General features: G+C 59.9%; 1 protein-coding gene across 1 annotated transcript in view; it reads left to right on the top strand.

The window, feature by feature from the left end:
- The window catches only part of TRANK1 (tetratricopeptide repeat and ankyrin repeat containing 1), a 61,262-nt gene extending 38,151 nt beyond the window's left edge, over positions 1–23,111 (top strand). The window contains 10 exon segments of the mRNA XM_078152007.1: positions 909–1,055; positions 1,520–1,676; positions 2,198–2,286; positions 5,042–5,145; positions 5,244–5,376; positions 6,365–6,510; positions 10,607–11,337; positions 11,340–13,628; positions 15,388–15,486; positions 21,835–23,111. Of these exon segments, the coding sequence (XP_078008133.1) occupies positions 909–1,055; positions 1,520–1,676; positions 2,198–2,286; positions 5,042–5,145; positions 5,244–5,376; positions 6,365–6,510; positions 10,607–11,337; positions 11,340–13,628; positions 15,388–15,486; positions 21,835–21,935 (3,996 nt within the window). The 3' untranslated portion in view covers positions 21,936–23,111.
- The last annotated feature ends 775 nt before the right edge of the window (positions 23,112–23,886 follow it).

The raw sequence follows: 23,886 nt of genomic DNA, 5'->3' as shown, positions 1-23,886 counted from the left end.
CCAAAGGGCTCACAATCCACACAGACATTTGCATTTTTACATCCTCAGGATGGAGGAAGGAGGTGATCCCAGGAAGGGGCGTGCAGGGAAGGTGGGACAAGGACAGGCCCCCTCCTGAAGGGGAGGAGCTAGGCCATGCCAAAGCCGCAGCCCCGTGAAGAGAGGAGAGTCTGCTTAGTACAGGGTCCCAGCTGCACAGACATCCCAGCCTGGCGCAGACACCCACGGAGTGCAGCATGGGGTGCTCATTCTGTCTGCCCAGGGGGCTCCTGCATGTCCTGGGTCCAGTGTTTCTGGCAAATATAGCAACTCAAAAAGACATGTTCGGGGGACCCCTTGACAGTCCTGACCTCTCAAGCCCCTACAGAAATCCTCCCGTGTCTCGGGGAAGGTGCCGGGTCAGTGTTTGCAGAGATCTCCACATTTTAGTGACATGCCGGCCACAGAGACACGTGGGGCAGATGTGGAGTGGGAGGGGCCTGGGTGGCTGTGAGAGGCCTTGGGTGAATCCCAGCCCCAGAGCACATCTGACCTTGCTGGGCTCTGCCAGGGGCTGGACAAAGTGGTCAGGGGTTTGGGTTGGGTCCAGTGCTGGGATCTCAGTGACTTAGGACCTCTTTGTGTGGAAAGTCCCTTCACAAACGCAGGGTGGCCCCTGCCTGGGGTAACTTGTCCAACTAGCCAGGGAGGAGGGCTCCAGGAAGGAGTCAGGGCTCCCCTCCCTTGGGGTGGGCCCTGCATCTTGAGCCCCGGGGAAGGCGGCTGACGTGGCATCGGGGGTGGGGGCAGTGTCCTCTTGGAGCCTGCTGAGAGCAGTGGAGGGGACCCCTCTGGTGGCCAGGCTGCTCCAAGGATGACAGTTGGGGCAAGGCCCAGCCGACACTTGCACTCCTCCTGTAATCACGCAGGCGTACAAAGAGTGGAAGATCATCTCCTCATTCACTCCGTCGTCCGAGGGCCGCAGCGAGGAGAGCAGGCCACTGGTGGAAGTGTCCTTGGAGAGGATGCACACGTCCCCAAGCCGGTCCCAGCTGCTCAACATGGAGGCCTACAAGGTGAGTGGGCCTGAGTGTCCCCTCTGTCTGTGCTCCACGGCACCGTGCTCGGGGCCAGGCCCGATTCCTGGGGCCTCCGACGCCCGCCCAGCCCCTGCAGGGCTTAGGGCCTACCTGCCGGCGGGCAGACAGAAGCTGCTTCTGTCTGGGCCCTTCAGCCCCGTTGGGACCCTCCAGGAGAGTGGAGCCTGGGCCTGGTGATGGAAGGATGGGGAGGAGAGCCTCGTGGGGGGGGCAGATGGCAGGTGCCATGCAATGCCTGCCCGCCCTTGGCGACATAGTCAGATGGGTCACAGTGGTGGTGGCATCACAAGGAGGTGAGTCACATCAGCACATGTCCATCAGGCAGTGACTGTTTGCGGCACTGTGCCGAACCCTGTGCCTGCCCTCCAGAGGCTTCCTCAAGGGGCAGACGGTGTCCGTAGCCGCGCTTCACGCTGGCCCGTTCCTGCCCTGCCTTACAGCTTCTCAATGGCGAGCTGAAGCAGCTGTACACGGCCATCACGCGTGCCCGCGTCAACCTTTGGATCTTCGATGAGAACAGGGACAAGCGGGCGCCTGCCTTCAGATACTTCATCAGGAGAGACCTTGTACAAGTGGTCAAGACGGACGAGAACAAAGGTGAGGCTGGTGCCCGGGACCCCAGGAGGTGCTCCCTTCCCAGCTCCCCTGTCACAAAACCTCCCCTGCGTGGGGCTGATCCGAAGGAGGGCTGGGGTCGTGGAGTGGTGCTCAAAAGGGGCTCCGTCATCCTGCGGGACTTGGCTTGCCAGCCTGCTGAGCCCCGGAAGCCTCACAGGGTTCTGGCCCCGCTGGGCTGGAGAGGCCCTGGCTCTTTACTCCCCCCAGGGCCCAGGGTTCCTATCTTGATTCCCCACTTACCCGTCTGACTTTGGCCAGGTCCCTGGGCCTCTTTCCTCTTCTGTAAAATGAGGGACTCAAACAGCATGACCTCTGTCCCCTTCGGCCCTGCCCTGACCCAAACCTTGCCCCTTGGAAACATGGGGCCAGGCCCGGGGTCTTCTCCTCTGCCACCTCTGCTAGGCTGGGTCGAGGGCGGCTACAGCGGGGAGGGCCTTGAGGAGGAGGCGGCCGGCACCAGCTGGGCACAGAATGCACAGCGTGTCTCATCTTATGTGCAGACTTTGATGACAGCATGTTTGTGAAGACGTCGACCCCGGAGGAGTGGATCGTGCAGGGAGATTACTATGCCAAGCATCAGTGCTGGAAGGTAGGTCCCAAGGGCGCCAGAGGGTGCGGGGCAGGGGTGGGGAAAGGCGTGCCCGGCCTCGGTGGCCTGTGGCTGGATGGGCCCCTCTCTTACAGGGTGCCAGGCACACACTCATTCCCTTGCACACTGATTCACTCACTCACTCGCCCACTCATTCATTCATTCGTTCATTCATTCATAGTAATAATAATAACACTTGTATGGCGCTTGCTGTGTACCAGGCACGCACTCATTCCCTTGCGCACTAATTCATTCATTCATTCATTCATTCATAGTAATAATAATAACTAACACTTGTATGGCACTTGCTGTGTGCCAGGCACGCAGTCATTCCCTGGCGCACTGATTCATTTAGTCTCTCATTCATTCATTCATTCATAGTAATAATAATAACTAACACTTGTATGGCACTTGCTGTGTGCCAGGCACGCACTCGTTCCCTGGCGCACTGATTCATTCATTCATTCATTCATTCATAGTAATAATAATAACTAACACTTGTATGGCACTTGCTGTGTGCCAGGCACGCAGTCATTCCCTCGCACACTGATTCATTTAGTCTCTCATTCATTCATTCATTCATAGTAATAATAATAACTAACACTTGTATGGCACTTGCTGTGTGCCAGGCACGCAGTCATTCCCTGGCGCACTGATTCATTTAGTCTCTCATTCATTCATTCATTCATAGTAATAATAATAGCTAACACTTGTATGGCACTTGCTGTGTGCCAGGCACGCAGTCATTCCCTGGCGCACTGATTCATTCATTCATTCATTCATTCATTCATAGTAATAATAATAACTAACACTTGTATGGCACTTGCTGTGTGCCAGGCACGCAGTCATTCCCTGGCGCACTGATTCATTTAGTCTCTCATTCATTCATTCATTCATAGTAATAACAATAACTAACACTTGTATGGCACTTGCTGTGTGCCAGGCATGCACTCGTTCCCTGGTGCACTGATTCATTTAGTCACTCATTCATTCATTCATTCATTCATAGTAATAATAATAACTAACACTTGTATGGCACTTGCTGTGTGCCAGGCACGCACTCGTTCCCTGGCGCACTGATTCATTCATTCATTCATTCATTCATTCATAGTAATAATAATAACTAACACTTGTATGGCACTTGCTGTGTGCCAGGCACGCACTCGTTCCCTGGCGCACTGATTCATTCATTCATTCATTCATTCATTCATAGTAATAATAATAACTAACACTTGTATGGCACTTGCTGTGTGCCAGGCACGCAGTCATTCCCTGGCGCACTGATTCATTCCCGCCATACAGGGCTCTGCTTTGTTCTGGATTCTGGCACTCTAACGGCTCTCCGGGGTCTGGCCAGGAATTGTCTCTACCACCTCTGCTGCATGGCGGGTATTTCAGAACGCCATATGCGTGTTACCCAGTGGTCATCTTGCAGGCCTGGGCCTCCTGGTCGGGGCTGGCCCTGTGTCTGAAGCCTCGTCCAGCCTGGTCCCCCCAGCACCACGTGGGCAGAGTCCAGACCAAGAGGAAGCGGGTCAGGCCTGCCTGTTGGCCAGTGGGCAGCTGTGCTGACCCTGTGGCATGTTAGAGGAGGCCCAGAGAGGCCCCCAGGGAGTCAGTGGTCTCCGTGACTGCCTCATCTGGCACAAGGTCAGTCCAGAGCCCACAGAACGGCAGCTTGGCGGTGCCCACGTGGATAGGGTCCTGGCGGCCGGCCTCCACAGGTGAATGAGACGCGCTGGTAGTGAGCGCTCTGGAGGCCATTGTCCGGTCCCTTACTGCTTGGCCAGGGGGCCGGCTGGCATCATCTGGACGGCAGAGGCCCAGGAGCTGGCTGGTCTCGGCCTGCACGCCTGCCATCATCGGCCGTGGTGCTGTGGGATGGGGAGGCAGGGCCGGGCTCCGGCTCCCCTCTGCCACCATCTGCATTGGGCAGGGCAGGCCCCTCAGCCTTGTGTTCCCCATGGGGGAATCAGACCAGGAAGGACTTAGCGTTGAGAGGGCGTCTGTTGTGCGCTAGGCCCTGTGCCGAGCACCTTACAGACATCTTATTTGGTCCCCGCGACAACCTGGAAGGGGTCGTGGTCATTATCTCCACTTTATAGTTGAAGAAACTGAGGCAAACAGAGGTTCGAGTGGTGTGCCCAAGGTCCCCCAGCTAGCGAGTGTCAGAGGCTGGATGTGATCCCCAGCCTGGGGCTCTGTCCACTGCGTGACCCACTTCCTCAGTCCCCTGACTTTGTGCCTTGACTTTTCTCTGCATAAGAACCTTGGGGGTTGGACCTCAGCTTCCAGGATCCCAGACCTGGATGTGGCAAAGACTGAGTGTTGCCCTTCTGGGCCCCATTGCCTTGCAAGGACAGGGCTCCAGGCCCACTGATTCACCAGTTATTGACATGCTTCAAGGCTTTCTTCTGTTCCCTAAAGCAGCTGACCTCCCCAAGTCTCACTCGGCCCCCCATCACAGGAACCAGTGAGAATGCGGCTTCCCTCACCAGGGAACAAGAGCGAGGCTTCTTTATGAAGCAGGTAGCTTTCGTGTGCCCTCCCTGTGGGAACGCCCAGTCCAGGCTGCCGCAGTGGGCAGCGAGCACCCTGCAGGGAAGGGCCCCTGGCCTAGTGGAGGTGGGGGAGGGCTTTAGTTGTGCCCTGAGAAGGTGAGGATGGGCGCCTCTGCCAACATAGGGCAGTGTCCTTGGGCAGTCCCGGCCCAGACACCTTCCTCCTCACCCACCGGCTCTGCTCCTCTCCCCAGGTGGCAGCCAAGTGTTACCAGAAGGGAGCCGCCTTCGACAAGGAGAAGCTGGCCCTGGCCCACGACGCCGTCCTCCATGTCAAATCCAAGCGAGTCAGCCCCAAGTGAGGGAGCGGTGCCAGCGGGCAGTGGGGCCGGGGGTGGGGCCCAGGGCGTCAAGGGGACCCGCTCACCCCCTCCCCCTTCTGCTGCCTGCCCCCAGGGAGAAACAGATGGAATACCTGGAGCTGGCCAAGACCTACCTGGAGTGTGGTGAGCCCAAGCTGTCTCTGAAGTGCCTAGGCTATGCCAGGGAGTTCCAGCTGTCCGGCCTCCTCTGTGAGAAGCTAGGAAAGGTATGGGGTGGCCAGCAGGGGCGTGGAGGGGTGACCGCCTTTATTAAGGCTAGCCCTTGTGCGGGCACTATCATGTGCAAACTCCAGGGGAGGGCGCTCCCAGCGTGGGGCACTGCCTGGGCAAAGCCACCAAGGTGGGATTCTGAGTTTGGGAAAAAGCAAGAAGGAACCAGGCTGTGAGAGGCTCTCAGTGCCCACCAGATGGGGGCCGTGGAAAATCCTTGAGAGCAGGGAGGCAGATTGTGGTGACCCAGCATCAGGGGAGGGCGGCCCGCCTTCTTGCAGCTCCACCCGTGCACGGGGCTAGTCCCACATGCGGGAGGAGCGCTGTTGGAAGCCTTCTGGGGTGACCGGCAGCACCCTCAGCCCTGGTCCGTGGCCGGCCACACATACGTGGCACCACCCAGGGGGCTGCTGCCAGGAGACAGCTGGGACATGCGGAGGACTCGGGCAGCCGGTCAGCAGAGCGTTGAGTGAGCACCTGCCTCTGATGGGCCTGGGCTCTGTACTAAGCGCAGGGGGTAGGGAGCGAGGCCAAAACAGGCCCTGCCCTTGAGGGGCTCACGGTCAAGTATGGGGGTGTGTGGGTGTGTGGGCAGATTGGCCTGCGGCCCCCTGTGTACAGTCGATGCCCAGGCTGGGGAGGGTGCAGAGGGGAGGCCTTCTGGGCAAAGGCGCCCCCGAGGCCTGGGCTGCCTGGAAGGGGGGGCATCTGTAGTGGACCCCGGCAGCCACGGGGGGCCCCCGAGATTCTTGAGAGTGGGTGACAGGGTTGGAGCTGCCCCTGAAGGGAGGCTGGGTCAGAGTGGGCGGAGACCACAGAGTCGGGGAAGCAGCTGGGGCTGTGGCCAGGCCCGAGAGGGTGACATGTGGCCACTGAGGGTCCCACAGGAGGGCAGACGCCATTCGCCCAAGTGTGCAGCTGCCAGTGGGGGGCTAGCTCTCCTCCCCGCCAGGCAGGCTGCTCACTCCGCGTTCTCCTCCCCAGATCAAAGATGCCGCCTACTTCTATAAGAGAAGCCAGTGCTACAAGGATGCTTTCCGCTGCTTTGAGCAGATCCAGGAGTTTGATCTGGCCCTCAAGATGTACTGTCAGGAGGGGCTCTTTGAGGAGGCCGCGCAGGCCGTGGAGAAGTAGGTGTTGCTGTTGTGCGTGGCCCCTGTTCCCTAGCAAGCATCCCCTCTCTTCTGTGGGGCTCCTGGCCCCTCGCCGCTTTGAGCTGTGAGCCAAGCCCTCGTCCCGGAGCCTGCCTGCACCCCATCTGTGCAGGTGGCGCGGAATCCCTGCGGGGCTCCCCTGCATGTTGCCGAGGGGAAACAGCAGGGGGATGACCTCCCTCGCTTCTGGCTGTGGGGTGTCAGGGGTCCCGCTCAGCCCTTTGCATGCGACCGCTGTGCTGGGGGAGGGGAGTTGTCCGCCGTTCTCCCCTTGATATGCGCCTGCCTGTGTCCAGACAGTCAGGAAGGCTTGTGGTGGGGACGTGCCACCTGAATATCAAAGCAACCTAGAGGAGAGATGTGCCCTCTGGCACCTCCAGCTGAGGCTGGAGGAGAATTCTTGGCCTAGCGAGGGGCAGAGGTGATCACAAAGAGAACTCCCCAGAAGTCTGAGTGCATGAACAAAAGCAGTGCAGCCAGGCTGAGAAGGAAGGCTGTTGATAGGGAAAAACCCCAGCCTTTGTGTCCAGTGTCTCTGGTCCAGGTCTGATGTCTGAGCCATGGAGCGCTGACAGGCACAAAGCCTGAGAGCCATTCCCCAGTGGATCGGCGGTCAGAGGATGTGACCGGTTCTCAAAGGAAGAACGGCACATTTTAGCAGCTACCCAGAAGCTTATGCCGCCCCTGGGAGAATAATAAGAAAGCAGCTGCAGAGCCCCGAGGGCTCCCCTCACACCCAGACCAGCCGTCATGGCCAAGGGTGCAAGGCTCAGAAAGGCCGGCTGTCCATGCCCTGTGGGCCCCGCTGGTCTCCAGCGCCATGGGGCATTGTGCTCAGAGTGTGACCGGGAGATCCCCCTGCTGGGCCACGCCCCAGGGAGGTTGCCCATCGATTGGGGAATGACTCTTCCCCTGCGCACGTGTCGCAGAGCATTTCTGCGCCAAGAGACACGAGTGTGAGGAAGGCAGAAGCTTGGGAAGACTTGGGTCAGCTGATGCATGCTTGTGTGAGCTGACGTGCAGGGACCACGGGAATGTAACTGCAGAGACCCCAAGGAAGCAGGGCAGGAAGTGCCTTGCCTGCCTTCCTGGCACAGTGGGTGGGGGGGCCACGGGTGAGGGGCACGGCATACACGGTCACACCTGCTGTATGTGTTGCTGGGTCTCACTGAGCTGCGTGCTCTTTCTCTCTCTCTCTCTCTCTCTCTCTCTCTCTTTTCATTCTTTGTCATAAGGGATGGCTTCCTTGGGAGCGGGGAGAGGAGGGGTAGAGTCAGAGACTAAGGTGGCCCTCAGACAGGGAATCCGCTCCGCCCCGAGTCCCCTGCCCCTCTGGGGGTGGTCCTCAGGGTGCCCTCGCTCTGGTGAGTCACACCGTGCCCTTGCGAGGTTGACCTGACCCGGCCGTGACACGTCTCGGGTTCCTAGACCCTGAATAGAGTCAGAGTGGGCCCCGCGCCACGGCCGGACGGCGATGCACTTGCTCTCGGACCAGATCCGCGAGCCCCCATCTCTCCGGAAGCTTCGTTTCCCCAGCTCCAAATGGTGCTGCGCAAAGGGCACCAACTTGGGCGCAGGAACACTGGGGCTGTCCCTCCACCTCCGCCACTTAGTGGCCGTAGTGACCATGGTAAGTCGTTTCTCTCTCTCTCGGCCTGTTTTCCCACTCTCTGTTGGCGTCTTGTGCCTCTTGGGGTCAGATGGTGCGTGTATGCGTGTGGCATGTCGCTAGTCCTGGAGCATTCTGCAGGGGTGGGCCGGGGCCGTTTGTCGGATGGACGGCAGTGGGATTTTCTGCCTGGCCTCAGGCTCCGTGGCTGTCACTCCCTTGGCCTGCACTCTTGGCAGCAGCAGGGGAGAGGACTGCCTCCCCCGAACCCTGGACCCCGAGTCAGGGGAGAACCCCAGAAATGAGGAAACTGGCCCAGAGAGGGGATGGTCGGGTTCCAAAGCAGGGCTCCTCTGTGCTGGGAAGGGGAGCAGGTCTGAGCGAGGCAGAGCTGTTTAGTGGTGGCTCTGGGCACTGGATTGTGCTGGGGTGCTGGAGCAGGGGCTGTCTCCTGTCTCGCCAGGCAGATGGCCTTGTCTTCTCCCTGCCCTTGGGTCTGGAGAGATGCTGGCTGTGGTCTGCCAGGGGCCCTTGGTCTGTGGCTCGGGCCTTAGAGCATGGTGAAGGAGAGCAGTGAAAAGGCATTTATTAAGCACCTGCTGTGTGCCAGGCCCTGAGCGAGACATGTAGGCTGTCCTGTCCAGAAGTCCCTGTTCTAATAGGGGCAGGACGCGTCTTGGGGACGGGGGTCTGGGGACAGGAGCCCGGAACCTCGGGTGAGCTGTGACTGGGGTTAATGCAGAAGGCAGAGGGGAGTGTCAGGCAGCTGTCCTCGGTGGCCCAGCAGGGCGCCTGGGCCAGAGGGGGGGCTGCTCCCCGGTGTGTTCTCCGAGTCTCCTTGGGTTAAGCCTGGTCACGCAGCCTCATGCATGAATCCACGGGGCCCCTGGGTGACAGCCTGGGCTGGTCATTGACACGGGAAGGAGGAAAGGCTGAGCTTCAGAATGGGAGCAAGTGCCCTGCGAGGCGGGGGGGGGGGGGCCCAGTGTTGAGCATCCCGGGCCTGCTCAGGCAGCAGCCCCTGGGAGGCGATGGAGCGGCACGGCGCCTAGGACATCCCCTCGCGGGGAAACCAGGCCCCCGTTCCTCGTCTGCCCCGAGCGACAGGGCCAGCGTGACCCAGGGAGAAGCCTGGGCCAGAGTCCAGTCTCAGACTCAGTGAGGTGTGGGTGACCCTGGGTGAGTCATTTTTCCTGGGTCCTGTTTCCTCATCTGGAAAAAGAACAGTCATCATAACCATAGTATGGTGATGCTCCAGGGAGATGACGTGTGGAGGGCAGTGCTGTGCAGGGTCATGAGTCACTATCAGACATTTTCCAAGTAGCGGGCGAATAGGTCTGGGTTCCTCAGCCCCCAGCGACTGATGCATGTGAGAATGGTCAGCAGCAGTGACCTCATGGCGGAACTTCAGGCCTTCTCCTCTGGGCCTGGCCTTGGGCTGGGTGCAGGGGAGACGAGATGCAACATTCCAGGTGCCACAGATAAGCAGTATGGCACCTGTAGCCAAGATATTCTCACACCAAGCTTGGCCCCCTGTTCCCCATATCTCTTAGTCCATCCGAGCAGGTTGCGTGTTGTCTGGACATCGCATGGGGTGGATGGTCTGGGCCGGACATCCGGCTGGGTGCACGGGCTGGGCTGGACATCCCACTGGGTGGACGGTCCGGGCTGCATGTCCTGCTGGGCGGGTGGTCTGGGCCAGACATGTCCCTGGCTGAATGGTCCAGTCTTCATGTCCTGCTGGCCGGGTGGTCCGGGCCAGACACCTCCCTGGGTGGACGGTCCAGTCTAGACAGTCCAGGCTTCACGTCCCATTGGGCAGGTGGTCCAGGCCGGACATCTCTCTGGGTGGACGGTCCCGGCTTCATGTCCCACTGGCCAGGTGATCCAGGCCAGACATGTCCCTGGGTGGATGGTCCTGGCTTCATGTCTCATTGGGTGGGTGGTCTGGGCCGCACATCTTCCTGGGTGGATGGTCCAGGCCAGACGGTCTAGGCTTCATGTCCTGTTGGGTGGGTGGTCCAGGCTGGATATCCCCTTGGGTGGACGGTCCAGGCTTCATGTCCCACTGGGCGGGTGGTCCAGGCCAGACATGTCCCTGGGTGGACAGTCCAGGCTTCATGTCCTGCTGGGCGGGTGGTCTGGGCCAGACACGTCTCTGGGTGGATGGTCCAGGCTTCATGTCCCACTGGGCGGGTGGTCCAGGCTGGACATCTCCCTGGGTGGACGGTCCAGGCCAGACGGTCTAGGCTTCATGTCCCGTTGGGCAGGTGGTCCAGGCCGGACACGTCCCTGGGTGGACGGTCCAGGCCAGATGGTCTGGGCTTTGTGTCCTGCTGGGCTCACGGGCCGGGCTGTCCTCCTGTTGTCTGTGTCCGAGGCTGGGGACGTCTGGGGGAGGGGGCAAGGCTGCAGGGCCACTTGTCCTTATTAAGCGGCTCTTTGTGTCTTTTGGTCCCGCAGGTACGAGGAGATGCTGAGGGCCCAGATGCAGCCCGGGCCTAAACTGTCCTATTCCGCCAGCCAGTTTTACCTGGAGGCTGCGGCCAAGTACTTGAGCCTGAACAAGGCCAGAGAAATGATGTCCGTCCTCTCCAAGCTTGACACCGAGGACCAGCTGGCCTTCCTCAAGTCCCGCAAGCGCCTGGCCGAGGCCGCCGCCCTGCTGAAGGGGGAGGGCCGCCGGGAGGAAGCGGCCCTGCTCATGAAACAGCACGGCTTCCTGCGGGAGGCTGCGCGGCTCACGGCCGACAAGGACCTCCGGGCCACCTGCCTGCTGGAGGCCGCACGCCTCAACGTGGCCCGGGGCTCCGACCTGGAGGACACCAAGGCCATTCTGAAGGAGGCGCTGGCGCTCTGCTACCAGACGGGGCAGCGCGTGGGCCTCGCTGAGGCCTACTTCCTGCAGGGGGTCCTGCTCAAGGACTTCCTGCGTCTGGAGGTGGCCTTCTACAAGTTCATTCACCTCAATCACCCCGCGGGTGCGGTGGAGGCGCTCTATGAAGCCATGCGCCACTGCCGGCCGGGTGCCGACAAGCTGCTGGCCCTGGCGCCGGGGGGCCTGGAGGCGCTGCTGCACCTGGTCAGGGCCCTCAGGAGGGTGACGAGCAACGCCGAGAAGGAGATGGTCAAGTCCTGCTTCGAGTTCTTCCGCGTCTCGCAGGTGGACACTGCGCACTGTCAGATGTCCCACAGCGACCGGGGCCCATCCTGAAGATCGTTCTGGACCTGAACCCGGGCTCCAGGGAGAGGGGGGCCCGAGACCACCTGCTGGTGGCCAGTGAGGGCATCAGGCTCGCCCTCACCAAGCACCTGCTGGCGCGGCTGTGCGAGATCTCGCGGGGCCTGCTGGGCGCCGCCTACCCGGGCATCTGCGGCAGGTTCGTGGCCGGCCTGCCGTGTGAGGACCCCGCTTGCAAGGACTTCCACCGGCCCCTGCGGCGCGGCGAGGCCAGGACCATGGTGCAGTCGCGGATGCACCTGGCCGCCCTCCACGGGCTGCTGCTGGAGGCCAGGCGGGCGTTCCCCAGGCTGCTGGCGCCCGAGCTGGAGGAGATCGACTGCCTGCTGACGGCCGATGCCTATGGCCCCTGCCAGGCCTTCCTCGACGTCGTCTTCCCCAAGCACTTCCACCTGAGGGTCATGTCGGAGAACCCCGCGGCGTGCCGGGAGGTGCTGCGGCCCAGCTACCGCTCCTTCCGGGCCTACCGCGGGGCCCTCCAGGAGTATGTGCGCTCCCGCTTCTGGCAGGAGCGCGCCTGCAGCCGGCGTGAGTCCACAGACCTGTGGCTGAGTGCCATGCGGGCCCTGGCGCTGTCCGCCGGCTACCCCGAGGAGTTCGAGAAGCTGCTGCACCGGGTGGAGGAGGACTATGGCCGGGAGCTGCGGGCGCTGGGGCCGCGGGCTGCGGGCGTGGAGGGCCGCCGCGGCATGCTGCTGCCCCACAAGGACGACGAGAGTGCCGAGAAGATGCACCTGTGCTTCATCCGCCTGCTGCAGGGCTCCATGGACCGGCTCTACGTGTCCCGCGACCCCGAGGGCTGCAAGCGGCTCTTCTTCCGCTTCATGAATGTGCTGGTGCTGCGCCACGAGGAGCCCCTCGTGCCCGCCATCGGCCACACGCTGGCGCTGCTCGAGTTCCAGTTTGTGCACTGTGGCGCCGTGCTGGCACGCCTCTGGAAGGGCGCTGCGCTCTGCCTGCCACGCAGCTACGTTGCCCTCATGCACCACTGGCACTACCTGTTTGGCCGGAAGGATGGGGACGGGGACCCGGGCGACATCTTCTCCATCATCCAGGAGTACAGGCCCAAGGACGTGAGCCACGCCGTCCGTGCCTTCCGCTTCCACCTCGCCTACCTGGCCCGCGTGCTCTGCGGCTGCGAGAACGGCAACTTCGATGTCCTCCTAGACGCCTTCGGCGACGTCCGCCGTGTGGCGTCCGGCGAGGCCGAGCGCGCCGTCGTCCTGTGCCTCGTCATGCTTGTCAACGCCGACGCGGTCGTATGGCCCCGCTGCAAGCCCGTGCTGTGCCGCCACTTCCCGGAGCTCGCCTCGCGGCTGAAGCTCATGCGCGCCGCGTGCCCCTCAGGGGTGCCCGAACGGCTGCTGAGGGTGGTGGAGCGGGTGCTGGCCTCCGCCGACATGAAGGCGGTGGCCGAGGCCCTGCGGGACCTCCTGTACGAGCGCGACGAGGAGTACCTGGTGGATTGCTGCTGGCGCTGGGACGCCGCAGTGAGGGGCCTCTACTTCGAGGAGGTCGACCTGAGCCGGCTCCTGGGCCCCTGGCCCGTGGATTCCTTCGCAGTCGACCCCGAGGCCGAGCGCGACCACGACGAGGCCGGGGAGGAGAGAGAGGACGTGCTTGCCTCCATCGTCTTCCAGAAACGGCGGAAGGAGCTGCAGAAGATCTCCACCCGCCGCAGGCTCCGCGGGGTCTGCCTCGTCGTCTCCCTCTGCGTCAGGTGGCGGCGGCGGGCATGCACCAAGGCAGATACCTTCTGGGGGGAGCTGTGCGAGCCGGGCGCCGGCAACTTCGAGAAGGCCGGCGTGGACCGGACGCAGTGCGACCTGTGCGGGGTCAAGTTCGTTCACGGCCCGGGGAGCTACTTTAGCCTGAGGGAGGCCTTCGAGGCCAAGACTTCGGAAGCCCTCATGCCCGGGGAGGCCGAGCCTGCGGAGAAGGACGTCTTGGAGGGGAGCCTGGACTTGGGGTCCAGCGAGTCCTACGAGAAGCACGTGGGCCTTGAAGCCCACCAGAAGAAGCTCGCAGCCTACCAGCGGTACCTGGAGTTCTTCAGCACAAGGGTGGACCCAGCCATCAGCGAGGGCAAGCTGGTGGTGAGGAGTGTCGCGCAGAGCGCCGGGGCTGAGAGCCACCTGGGCGCCCAGGAGCACAACCGGGTTCTTCAGAGAAAGATCCTGGAGAATATTAAAAGGGTCTTGGATGCGGCGGAGGACGTCTACAGGAGGAAGGCCTGGGCTGACGGTAAGGCTTGGGACTCCTCCTCCTAGGTCGTGGCGCCCCCGTGGCCACCTGGAGCTCGTCCATGGCACCTCCGTGGCTGCCAGGAGCTTGCCCGTGTGGCCACCAGGAGCTCACCCATGGTGCCCGTGTGGCCACGTGGAGACTTGCCTCCAGTACCCGCGTGGCCACCTGGAGCTCTCCTGTGGTGCCCCGTGGCCTCCTGGAAACTTGCCTCCAGTACCCGCATGGCCACCTGGAGCTCTCCTGTGGTGCCCCCGTGGCCTCCTGGAGCTTGCCTCTGGTGCCCTGGGGCCGGGCAGTGGGGAATCAGTGCGAGGTGGTGGGGGTGAGGTCTTGGACAGAGATATGAGGACAGAGCACTGAGTGCCGGGAGGGGTGGTAGGAAGACGCTGGCCTCGCCAGACAGAAGGTCCTGGGGGCTCGCTCTGCAGGACAGAGTCTGGGACTGGGGCGAGTTCATCCCAGTCTGACTCATTCACTCTCACACTAAATAGGTCAGACATCTTGCTAAGTGGGCGAGTGGTGCTTGACGTGAGTAGGAGCAGTGACAGGGGAAACGTGAACTTTCTGAGAAAAGGTTGTTTGTGGCGGCCGTCAAGGCCGCTTTCTGCACAGCCCTCCCTACTACCTTCAGTTAAATCTGGCTGGCATTCCCTTGTAGGCCAGCCTGCCGCATGGCTCCTTCTCTTATTTAATATTATTTTTCTGAGCTTCTTGCTTCAGTGTCCTCTTTTTCATTCATTCGTTGGCACAAGACCTAGCACAGTTCGTTAGATATCAGTTAGAAACTTTCTCTCCCAGTAACGATAACTTTTTCGTCTACATGTTAAATACTATTATTTTCTTTATGACTCCCTAAATAGCAAAATGACTGAACATATTCAATTTGCTAACACAAAATGAGAATGAGTGTAGATTTAGGTAATTATTCGCAATATTTTGACTATGAGAAATGTCACAGCCAGAGTCACCTCCAACTTTCACGATAGTGGTTGACGTTTCTTCATTTGTGAAAAATCAGGCCTGCCGTATTCAGTTTCTCTGAACATGTCAAGTAAATTCTCTTCTGGAAAGTCTTCCTTGCAAGATCAAGGTCAGAACGGTTTCTTCAGAAAAGAAGATCTCTCCATTGCCTTTCTCACCATCTTGTGCACCTTCTTGGCCACAACGAGGAACGATTTCTTTAGCTTCTCTCAAGCTGTCACTTTTAATAGCCTTTCTCTCTACAGTTCACCTCCCAGATCCTCCTAGAAACAAAGTAAAAGCAGACGGCGTTTCCCCGACTCTGTAGGCAGAAGTGCTTTGTAGCAAGACGTTGTTTGCTGGGCCTTCAAAGCCACCTGTCCGATGGCTTTTTCCATAGCATTCAGTTTGGCTTCTTCAGTTTTGGGGCAGTAGGTCCCCGTAAGACTTGATGTTACTGAGTGAGGGCCTCCAAATGGCTTTCGATTTCAGAATTCAGGCTGCTGAATCATCTTCCTCCCTCCCCTGAGCCAGTCGGTGGAGTTGAAGAGGCTTGCTCAGAGGCCTTGCTTTGGGAGACTTCTCACTCCCCTTCATATCGTGGGGTGGTCATTAAGAGCCTCTGCCGTGCTTGGGCGGCCGGATGCTCAGCCCTGTAGCTTCTGGCCAGACGCACCCAGGCGTTTCCCAGCAGGGCGCACGTGCTGCCGCACATCGGGGTTGCCTGTGGGAACCGTCCGTTGACATTTGTACCCCTGCCCGTGTGCTTAAACCATGCATGCTTTTGTTTCTGTAGCTGAGGAGACCATGACTAGGCTGGTTAACATTTTGACCCATTCTGTCAGTGATGCTCGGGAGTGGCTGATGAAAACGGAGGACCGTTTGAAGGAGGAAGGTAAGGATGCCATGTGTTAGCATTGGCAGCTTTCAGGTGGTGAGGGGTGCGTGTCGTGGCACCAGAACGGAGACAGCCGGCTGGACGCCTGGGACCATCCGTTCCCAGTCATCTCTCTTTGCCTTTGTGTGGCCACAAAGATTCACGGGGTGACCGCCGAGTTGCCCATCGGTGCGTGGGGGGTAAGAGGCGCAGCAGGTGCCCCACGCCCCAGAGCTGCCCGTGAGGCGCCATGCTGGCTGCAGCGAGCCCCCAGTGTGGAGTCGGGGCCAGGACAGGGGCCCTTTGTCCCTGTCCTTGAGTGTGGAGATGGCCGGGAGCTCAGGTCGCCCTAGGTGTGAGGCTACCGGCAGTAAGGAGGGCCGCGGAGACCGGGTGAGGTCTGGGCAGAGGGCCAATCCTGGCAAGCGGGGGGGTCGGTCCTGTGGCAATAGGGGAGGGGCAGAGAGGCGAGGCACCGGTCACAAGTGGATGGGAGAGGTCAGCGGTCAGCCGCGGAGGCAGGACAGGGTGTGGTTGGCCAAGAAGCAGCCGAGAGTGGGCTGGCTCCCCGATTCCCCCGCTGCTGCAGGGAAGGGGTGTTTGCGGGGAGGGGGATGACTGTGCTAGTGACGCTGCCCGGCCCTGCGGCCCCTTCCGTTCTCTGTGTGCTTCTGGGCTGAGCACAGGAAAGTCAGGCCCCTTTTGGGGGCTTGGCCTCTCGCCTTGTCAAAGTGCCAGGAAGCTGAGGTGGCGCTCCCTTGGAGTGGTGAGTGTTCGTCTCGTGGTCGTAGCAGGTTTTTCTCCATTTTCCTCGAGTGGCCCAAGGGGCACGGTGTTGTAGTGGATGGAGGGCAGGCCTCAGAGCCAGCAAGGCCCGGGTTCTGGTCCTGCCTTGCACCTGACTTTCAAGGCAGAGCAGGCTCACCTGTTGTGCTGGAAGGAGCTTCCTCACCTGGGAGTTCCCCACCCCACCACAATCCCCGGGGTGGCCTGTGCGTGGGCCAGGCGCCCTCGGAATCCTGAGGCCGTGTATTTGAAGTGGCCTTTTAAAAGGCCGTTTCTTTGTAAAGGCACAGAGCTCGGAGGCTGCCCGTAGACCCCCTCTCTCCTTGGAGATGGAGGTCCTAGTGCTGAACACGCCCAGAGACCTGGGTTCAAATTCCTCTTCTCTCGCTCATCAGCCACGTACGGGGAAGTCACGTGACGTCTGAGGGAAAGGGGGCCGACAAGTGCGTCTGAGACATGGACGTGGGCTGTGAGGCAGGGCGCTATGGTTGTCCCCTCAGGCCTTCCCTGCCTCAGTTTCCTCATCTGTAACACGAGGGGCAGCACTTGGTGATCTCCTTTGTTTTTCAGATGGGTAAACTGAGGCTCTGCTGTGACCCACCTGCAGTTGCTCAGCCTGGGTGTCCTGGCTACAAGCTTTGGAGGGACGTGGAGGAGGAAGAGCAAGTAGAGGAGGGGGAGCAAGAGGAGGAGGAGGAGGAAGAAGAGTGGGAGGAGGGGGAGGAAGAGGAGGAGGAGGAAGAAGAGTGGGGAGGAAGAGGAGGAGCAAGAGGAGGAGGAGGAGGAAGAGTGGGAGGAGGGGGAGGAAGAGGAGGAGGAGGAAGAAGAGTGGGAGGAGGGAGAGGAGGAGGAGGAAGAGTGGGAGGAGGAGGAAGAGGAGGAAGGAGAGGAGGAGGAGGGGGAGGAAGAGGAGGAGCAAGAGGAGGAGGAGGAAGACGAGTGGGAGGAGGAGGAAGAGGAGGAAGAGGTAGAGTGTGAGGAGGGGGAGGAGGAGGAGTGGTGGGAGGAGGGGGAAGAAGAGGCGGAAGGAGAGGAAGAGGGAGAGGAGGAGGAAGAAGAGTGGGAGGAGGAGGAAGAGGTAGAGTGTGAGGAGGGGGAGGAGGAGGAGTGGTGGGAGGAGGGAGAGGAAGAGGAGGAGGAAGAGGAGCAAGAGGAAGAGGCGGAGGAGGAAGAGTGGGAGGAGGGGGGAGGAGCAGGAGGAGTGGTGGGAGGAGGGGGAGGGAGAGGAGGAGGAAGAGTGGGAGGAGGGGGAGGAGTAGGCGCAGGCGCAGGCAGCGGCTGAGCTTCCTGGGCGGAGCTTTGCGGTCCTAGAGGCAGACTCTGGTGAGAAGGAGTGAGCTCTCTCCAGGCACTTGGGATGTGGCAGGGCCCCTGTTTTCGCCGGCTGTGCCCCAGCAGCTGCCTTGGGTCTTGCCTCTCCAGGCCGGGCAGCTCTGGGGGGAGGGCAGGGGACTCACCTTCCTCCAGACTCGGTCAGGAGTCTCCCATGTCAGCTTTATCCATGTCTTCCATCACTTTGCCCAGGCTCCTTCCCCTCCTCCCTCCCCCAAAGTCAATTAAGCACCTACTGTGTGCGGCTGTGTGCTGTACCAAATGCTGTGGATACAAATGAGAGAAAGAGGCAGGCCTTGCCCTCGGGGAGCTTACAGTCTAATCACATTAAAAAATAGTATTTTTTTTGACAGTCCAAGAAAGAAGGGAAAAATCCACACAACCCATCAGGACGCTGAAAAAGTCCAGAAACACACAGAATCTTCCACTTTTGCTTTCTGCGCGTGTCCCTCTGTCCACTGATGTTCCAGCTGCGGCACGCCTTCTTTCCCTGGCTCTGCCGCCTTCCCTCCGCAGGTCGTGGAGCTCTTCCCAGGATTCTCCATATCCGTCACACACGTCATTTCCTAGACCTTCATGGACCGTGTTGTTTTACCGTCGCCTAGTCGATGGGCTCTACCGTGTTTCCAGTTCTTTGCTCTCACAAAAAGTGCTGCTGTCGATATTTCAGAGTCTGAGGGGGCTTTCTTTTTATCGATGGCTTCCTTGGGGTGTAAGCCCAGTTGTGGAGTCTCTGGGTCACAGGGTGTGGCCATCATAGTCACTTTACCTGTGCAGTTCTACCAACAGTGTATTAGTCTGCATCTCTATCTCCCTGTAGTCCCTCCAACACTGACTCTTAACCTGGGGCTGTGAATTTGTGTTTTAATATTGTCCTTTGTAGTCCTCTGCTTTTTAATTTGTGTATTTAAGGACCTCCCGAAAGGGTCTGTGGCATCCTCAGCCGCGTACTCGAGCGTTAGTGATGTAACCCTCTGGCATCACGGCTTCTCCCACTCGCGCCTCCTTTGGTATCCAGCTCTGCTGATGCCTCCCCTGTTGTGCAGTGCCTTTCCCAGGGTGTCCGCGTCTTTCTTTTCTACGGAACTGCCCTTGCACGCATGGTCTTGAGGAATGCAGGGACTGTCGGATCTTTGTACTCCTTGCCTCCCGTGCTTTGTGCACTGCCTGGCACGCAGTAGGTGCTCAGTAAAGGCCATTGAGTGATGGGGTTCCTCCCCACCCCTGACCCTGCCCTGATCCCAGGTCTCCCATCCTAGGCCATCTGAGCTGGCGTGATGTTGTCCCGGGCAGTGGACGCCTTGGGCAGGCGGGGGAAGCTTTGGGTCTCCTCTCGGATGGAAAGCAGTGATGGGGACGTCCCTGCCAGCTATTCAGGAAACATACTGGTAGCCCCGCCCCACAGGGCCCCCCCCACCCCAGGTAGAGCAGAGGAAGCCAGGGGCACAGCAAGTGTGAGTGGTAGAGCTGGCCGGAGCAGTCAGGCCAGGGGGGACGGGGTGCCACGAAGTGGAAGCAGAGCGTTCTGAGCTATATCAGAGGAGCATCATCTGTCCCCGGAGCCTCATGGGAAGGGTCCCTTTGTTCGATGTTTGGGGCCAGGCTGGGATCTGGGGCCTCAGCCTCTGGGCCCCCCTTTTGGAGTTGACAGCCATCCGAGTGGGTCTCGGGGCTCAGGCAGCCCCTTTGGTGCATACTGTGGCCTCTCTGGCCTCTGCTCGGGGGTCATGGGGAGCTCGGCAGCTGAAGCAGCGAAGTGAGCCCCACGTGGGGTCATTGTGAGGTGTCCCCTGCTGGCCTCGGACCCTTCTGAGGGGTTTCTCTTGCATTTCTGGGTCCTAAACTGCAGCTGCCAAAGACCAGCATGGGCGCCCGTGTGGTCAGGTGGAGCTGTGTGCATGCGTGTGTGTAATGTATGTGTACACGTACATGTGTGTGAGGAGGGTCTCTCCCCTGACTCCTACTGTGAGGTGCCCAGCATAACGTTGTGCACAGCGCCCACCTTGCTCATGGGGATGCCTCCATCCTCTCCCAAGCCCATGTGCCGTGCTCGTCCTCCGAACGCATCCTCTGAAGGCACCCAGCATCTCCACCTGGTTCCATTGGGGGCAGGATAGAGTTAGCCATGAATCCTGTCCAGACCCGCTCCCTGGCCCATGTCGTCCCCTCCCCTTTAGGGGTGGAAGTCTGGCCAGAACCAAGATATGTGAACTGTTGGTGCCAAGTGGTCTTATCCTATTTTTCATAGGCACCTTTTGTTTTCATGTCACTGGTTAGGACTCGCTCCCTCCCCCAAACCTGCCCCACGGCAGAGTAATAAATGAGGAGGGAGAGGGGCCTCAGAGACCAGCCGCCCCTGAGGTCTGACCAAAGGAGTGCTTCTCTGCAGGGGAACATGGTGTGTTCTCTGGGGCCAGCATTCTGGGACCCGCCTGAGTCACTCCCCTCTCTTGGCCTGTTTCCTTGACTGTGAAATGGGTGCGATAACAGCCCCTACCTCCCAGGCTGTTGTGAGGACCAGGCCCTGGCACGTAGGGGGTGACATTTTCTCTGCTATTGGGGTTTCACGCCGTTCAGGTCCTGCAGTGGCCGCGGTGGCTGGCGTGGCTTTCCTGCAGCTGCTCCCCCCTTTGCATGGCTCCTGCCCTGCGCTTGCCTGGGAGATTTGTGGCTGGCCCCCGCCTCGGAACTGCAGATCCTCAGCGTGGGATTTGTGTTCCCCCTGTATTTGACTTTTTGCCATAAAGATTCAGATCATACATGGAAAAGAGAGAGAGAGAGGAGAGAGAGAGAGAGAGAGAGAGAGAGGAGAGAGAGTGTGTGTGTGTGTGTGTGTGTGTGTGTGTGTCTGTCTGTCTCAGGCCTGGAGTCGGGAAGATCCGAGTTCAAATTCAGCCTCAGACCAGCTGTGTCTCTCTGGGCGTGTAGCCCTGTTTGCCTCAGTTTCCTCAAAGGTAAAATGCAGATAACAGCCCCTACCTCCCAGCGTCGCCAACCTGAAAGTGCTGTGGAAGCGCTTGCCACGATTCGTGGTCGTGATCATTATTATTAGGATGATGACCACGCGTGGCTCCTGGAGGAGACCAGTGTCACGGGGTGGGGGCCTGGACGTGTAGGGCAGGTGCGGACAGGCCCCTGGGTTTATGGAGTCTGGGCATGGCCAGCCCTGGGCTTCGGTGACCCCGGGCCCTGGCTTGGCCCTGGTGGTTGGTTCGTGGTCGGGGGTCTGGCCCCTGGCAGGCGCTCAGGCTGTCGGGGTGTTGGGGCAGGACATTCCTCGGGCCCTGACTGTGACCGGTCCGTAGGCATAGAGCCAGGGAAGCGCGGGAGACTGGCTTGGGACCAGAATCCTTTGCCATAGAGTGCAAGACACATGCCAGATGTGTGTGAGCGTGTGTGATTGTGTATGCACACATGCATGTGTGTGTGGTGTGGGTGTGTGCACTCGGGTGTGTACGTGTGTCAGTGTATGTGGGTGGTTCAGGCGTGTCTGTGCGGGCATGTGATATGGGGGTGTACACACGTATGGGGTGGAATGTGTGTGCTTATGTGTAACGTGGGCATGCATACGTGTGTGCCCATGTAAGTGTGTGTGGTTAGGGTGTGTCTCTACAGATATGTGATGTGGGGTGTACACATGTGTGGTGTGGGCATGCCTGCATGCCCATGTGCAACATTGGCGTGTACACACATGTCCGTGTAAGAATGTGGTGGTGGGGTGTCTATACATGCATGTGACGTGGGGGTATACACACGTGGTGCGGTCATTCCCATGTGCCTATGTGTAATGTGGGTGTGTACATATGTGTGTCTGTGTGAAGGTATGGTTAAGGTGTGTCTGTACACGCCTATGATATGGGGAGTGTGCACACACGTGCGGGCATGCTGTGTGCCCATGTGCAACATTGACATGCACACACGTGTCCGTGTAAGAATGTGGTGGTGGGGTGTCTATACATGCATGTAATGTGAGGTATACAGAGTGTGGTGCGGTCATGCCCTTATTCCTATGTGTAATGTAAGCGTGCACACATGTCCGTGTCCATGCATGTAGTGAGGCTGTGTCTGATGCAGGTGCACACCTGTGTGTGAGTGCGTGTGGATACACCCAGCTGCAGGTCCCTGCACCTTCTCCAAGGACGCCAGCATGGATGACAGGCGCTGCCCCGTGGCAGGTGCCCATGTGCGGCGTGCTCTGGCTGCCATGGCCCCTTCACTGACGAGTATCCATCTCCCTCTCTTCCCTAGGCATTGTTCAGGAAAATGAATACGAGAACGACGTGGAAGACTTCGGGGAGCTCCGGCCCAGGACGTTCTCCAGGAAGCGCAGCTGGCGCTGGAGATACTGATGCCCCCCCCGGGCGGCGCCCTGCCACGTGGCTGTACATAGTGTAAAGAAGGCGCCGCCAGGCCTCTGCTTCTGGCCTGTTCGTTGCTCTGTCGTTCTCTGGGGCCCAGGCACTTGTGTGCCCACCCGCCTTCGCCACAGAGCAAGGGGATTTCCCTCACCAACCTCCCACAGGCCTGGCTTCCCGGCAGCCCCGGGGGGGGCTCCTGCACCAAGGCGTCGCTGGCCCAGAGATTGGTGGAGATGGGTGGCTGGCCCTCGTGGCCCGGCCCGGCCCCTTGGAGCAGTCCCTGGTGCTGCCCTTCCTGCCCTGTGGCGGCGGCACGTGAGCACGACTTGTACATAGGAGGCGCCACATGCCCGAGGCGTGCTGCACTGTTCCTGCACACATGGATGCTCCGTGGGCGGGGGCAGGAGCTGTGCCCTCCTGGCTCTCCTGATACCTGTCTCCACCTGCCGCCCCCCAGGACCGCCCCGCGGGCTGCACGGAGCCGTGGGGAGAGGGTCAGGGGCCCGACGTTCTCTCTTAGGCAGCCCTCTCTGGAAACAAGCCTGCCTTTCCTCGGTCTCGACAGCCAGCCTCAGTTTCTTATGCTGACCGAGATGCGCCTACCTCAGAATTAGGTCAGGAGTGTCCTTCCCCATGTCCTGTGGAGGGCTTGTTCTCTGTGCCCATTCCCCGGGGAGGTCCCACGCCCGGAGGCTCAGCCTGCCTTACAGCGGTCGCCCTCCCCTGGTACTAATGAAGGCGAGCCCCCGCCGCCCTCTGATGGAGCTACACCTCCTCCTCTCCAGCCGCCCTCTGTCCAGCCCTGCGTCCATCCGTCCGTCTGTCCGGTGCAGGCTTGGATGATGAAGGTGGCCCACCCTTCGGAGCTCTTGAGGAGAGGAAGCAGCTGGCCTGCACCGCCGCCCGGCCTGCCTTGAGTGCCCGAAGGGAAGGGAGGCCGCGTGCGCCCTCAGCTGCCCTCTGTCACCGTCACCGCTGTCTGCCACGTCCTTTCGCTTTCTCTTTGCTGCCCATGCGGGGCCGCTGGCCCTTCCGCCCCTGCAGCCGTCTTTTTCTGTTCTTCACTTTTGTTCCAGATGTTTTTATAGATCTCACTTGCCAAAACCAAAACCAAACAAAAATATTGTTGTCTATCAAGTTTTTATAAATCCAGATGGTTTCTCTTAACCTGCCAGTCTTCTATGCTTATTGACTGACGGTCTGGGTCTGGGTCTGGGTCACTCTCCGAGGGGGCCTGTTAAACCCTAAGTGTCCACCCTGGTCAGTGGGCGGGGGCGTCTTCTGTCCTGTGTGCAGACCCAGAACCTTCCTGGGTCACTGAGCCAACAAAGGACTCGGACTGCCCAGCAGCCCCCTCCTCCTGGGCCCCGTCACCTCAGCACATGTGCCACGGGAGGAGGCCAGGGTCACCCAGGGCGGCCCCCCTTTACTGCTCAGCCGAGGGCCCCAGAGTGGGTGCTGGGTGGCCCAGCATCCCTCCCGGGGATGGCTTCTGAGTCTGGAGCGATTGGTTTTCCCACCTCTGAGAAGTAATTGTTTGCTGCACAAAAGGAAAGCCTCTTGGTGTCTGAGGCCTGATCTGGGGGATGGATGGCTGTGTGAAATTCAAATTAACCTTTCAGAATGTTTAAGAAGTTGGTAACATTTTTACATCTGGAGTTATTAAACCTTAAAGCTGCACAAACACTTTGGGGAATGCTGCATATGATATATATGTATGCACATACAGAAGCAAATACACACACACACACACACACACGCATGCACACACTGATGATACTGAAGATAACAGGTGTCTATCTGGCCTTGCCAACAAGATGCCCTGGCTGACTCGCCCTGACAGGGGGCCGCCTCTACCTTAGTAGAATGGCTTGGAGCTGGGGGAGCAGTTCTTCTCAGATGCCTGGCCGGCAGTGGAGGCCTCTGCCTGAGGCTGGACCAG

This window comes from Phascolarctos cinereus, unplaced genomic scaffold (assembly GCF_003287225.1).
Source record: "Phascolarctos cinereus isolate Bilbo 61053 unplaced genomic scaffold, phaCin_HiC Scaffold_4;HRSCAF=312, whole genome shotgun sequence".
In the NCBI taxonomy this organism is placed as follows: Eukaryota; Metazoa; Chordata; class Mammalia; order Diprotodontia; family Phascolarctidae; genus Phascolarctos; species Phascolarctos cinereus.
This window is presented reverse-complemented; position numbering and strand designations above follow the sequence as displayed.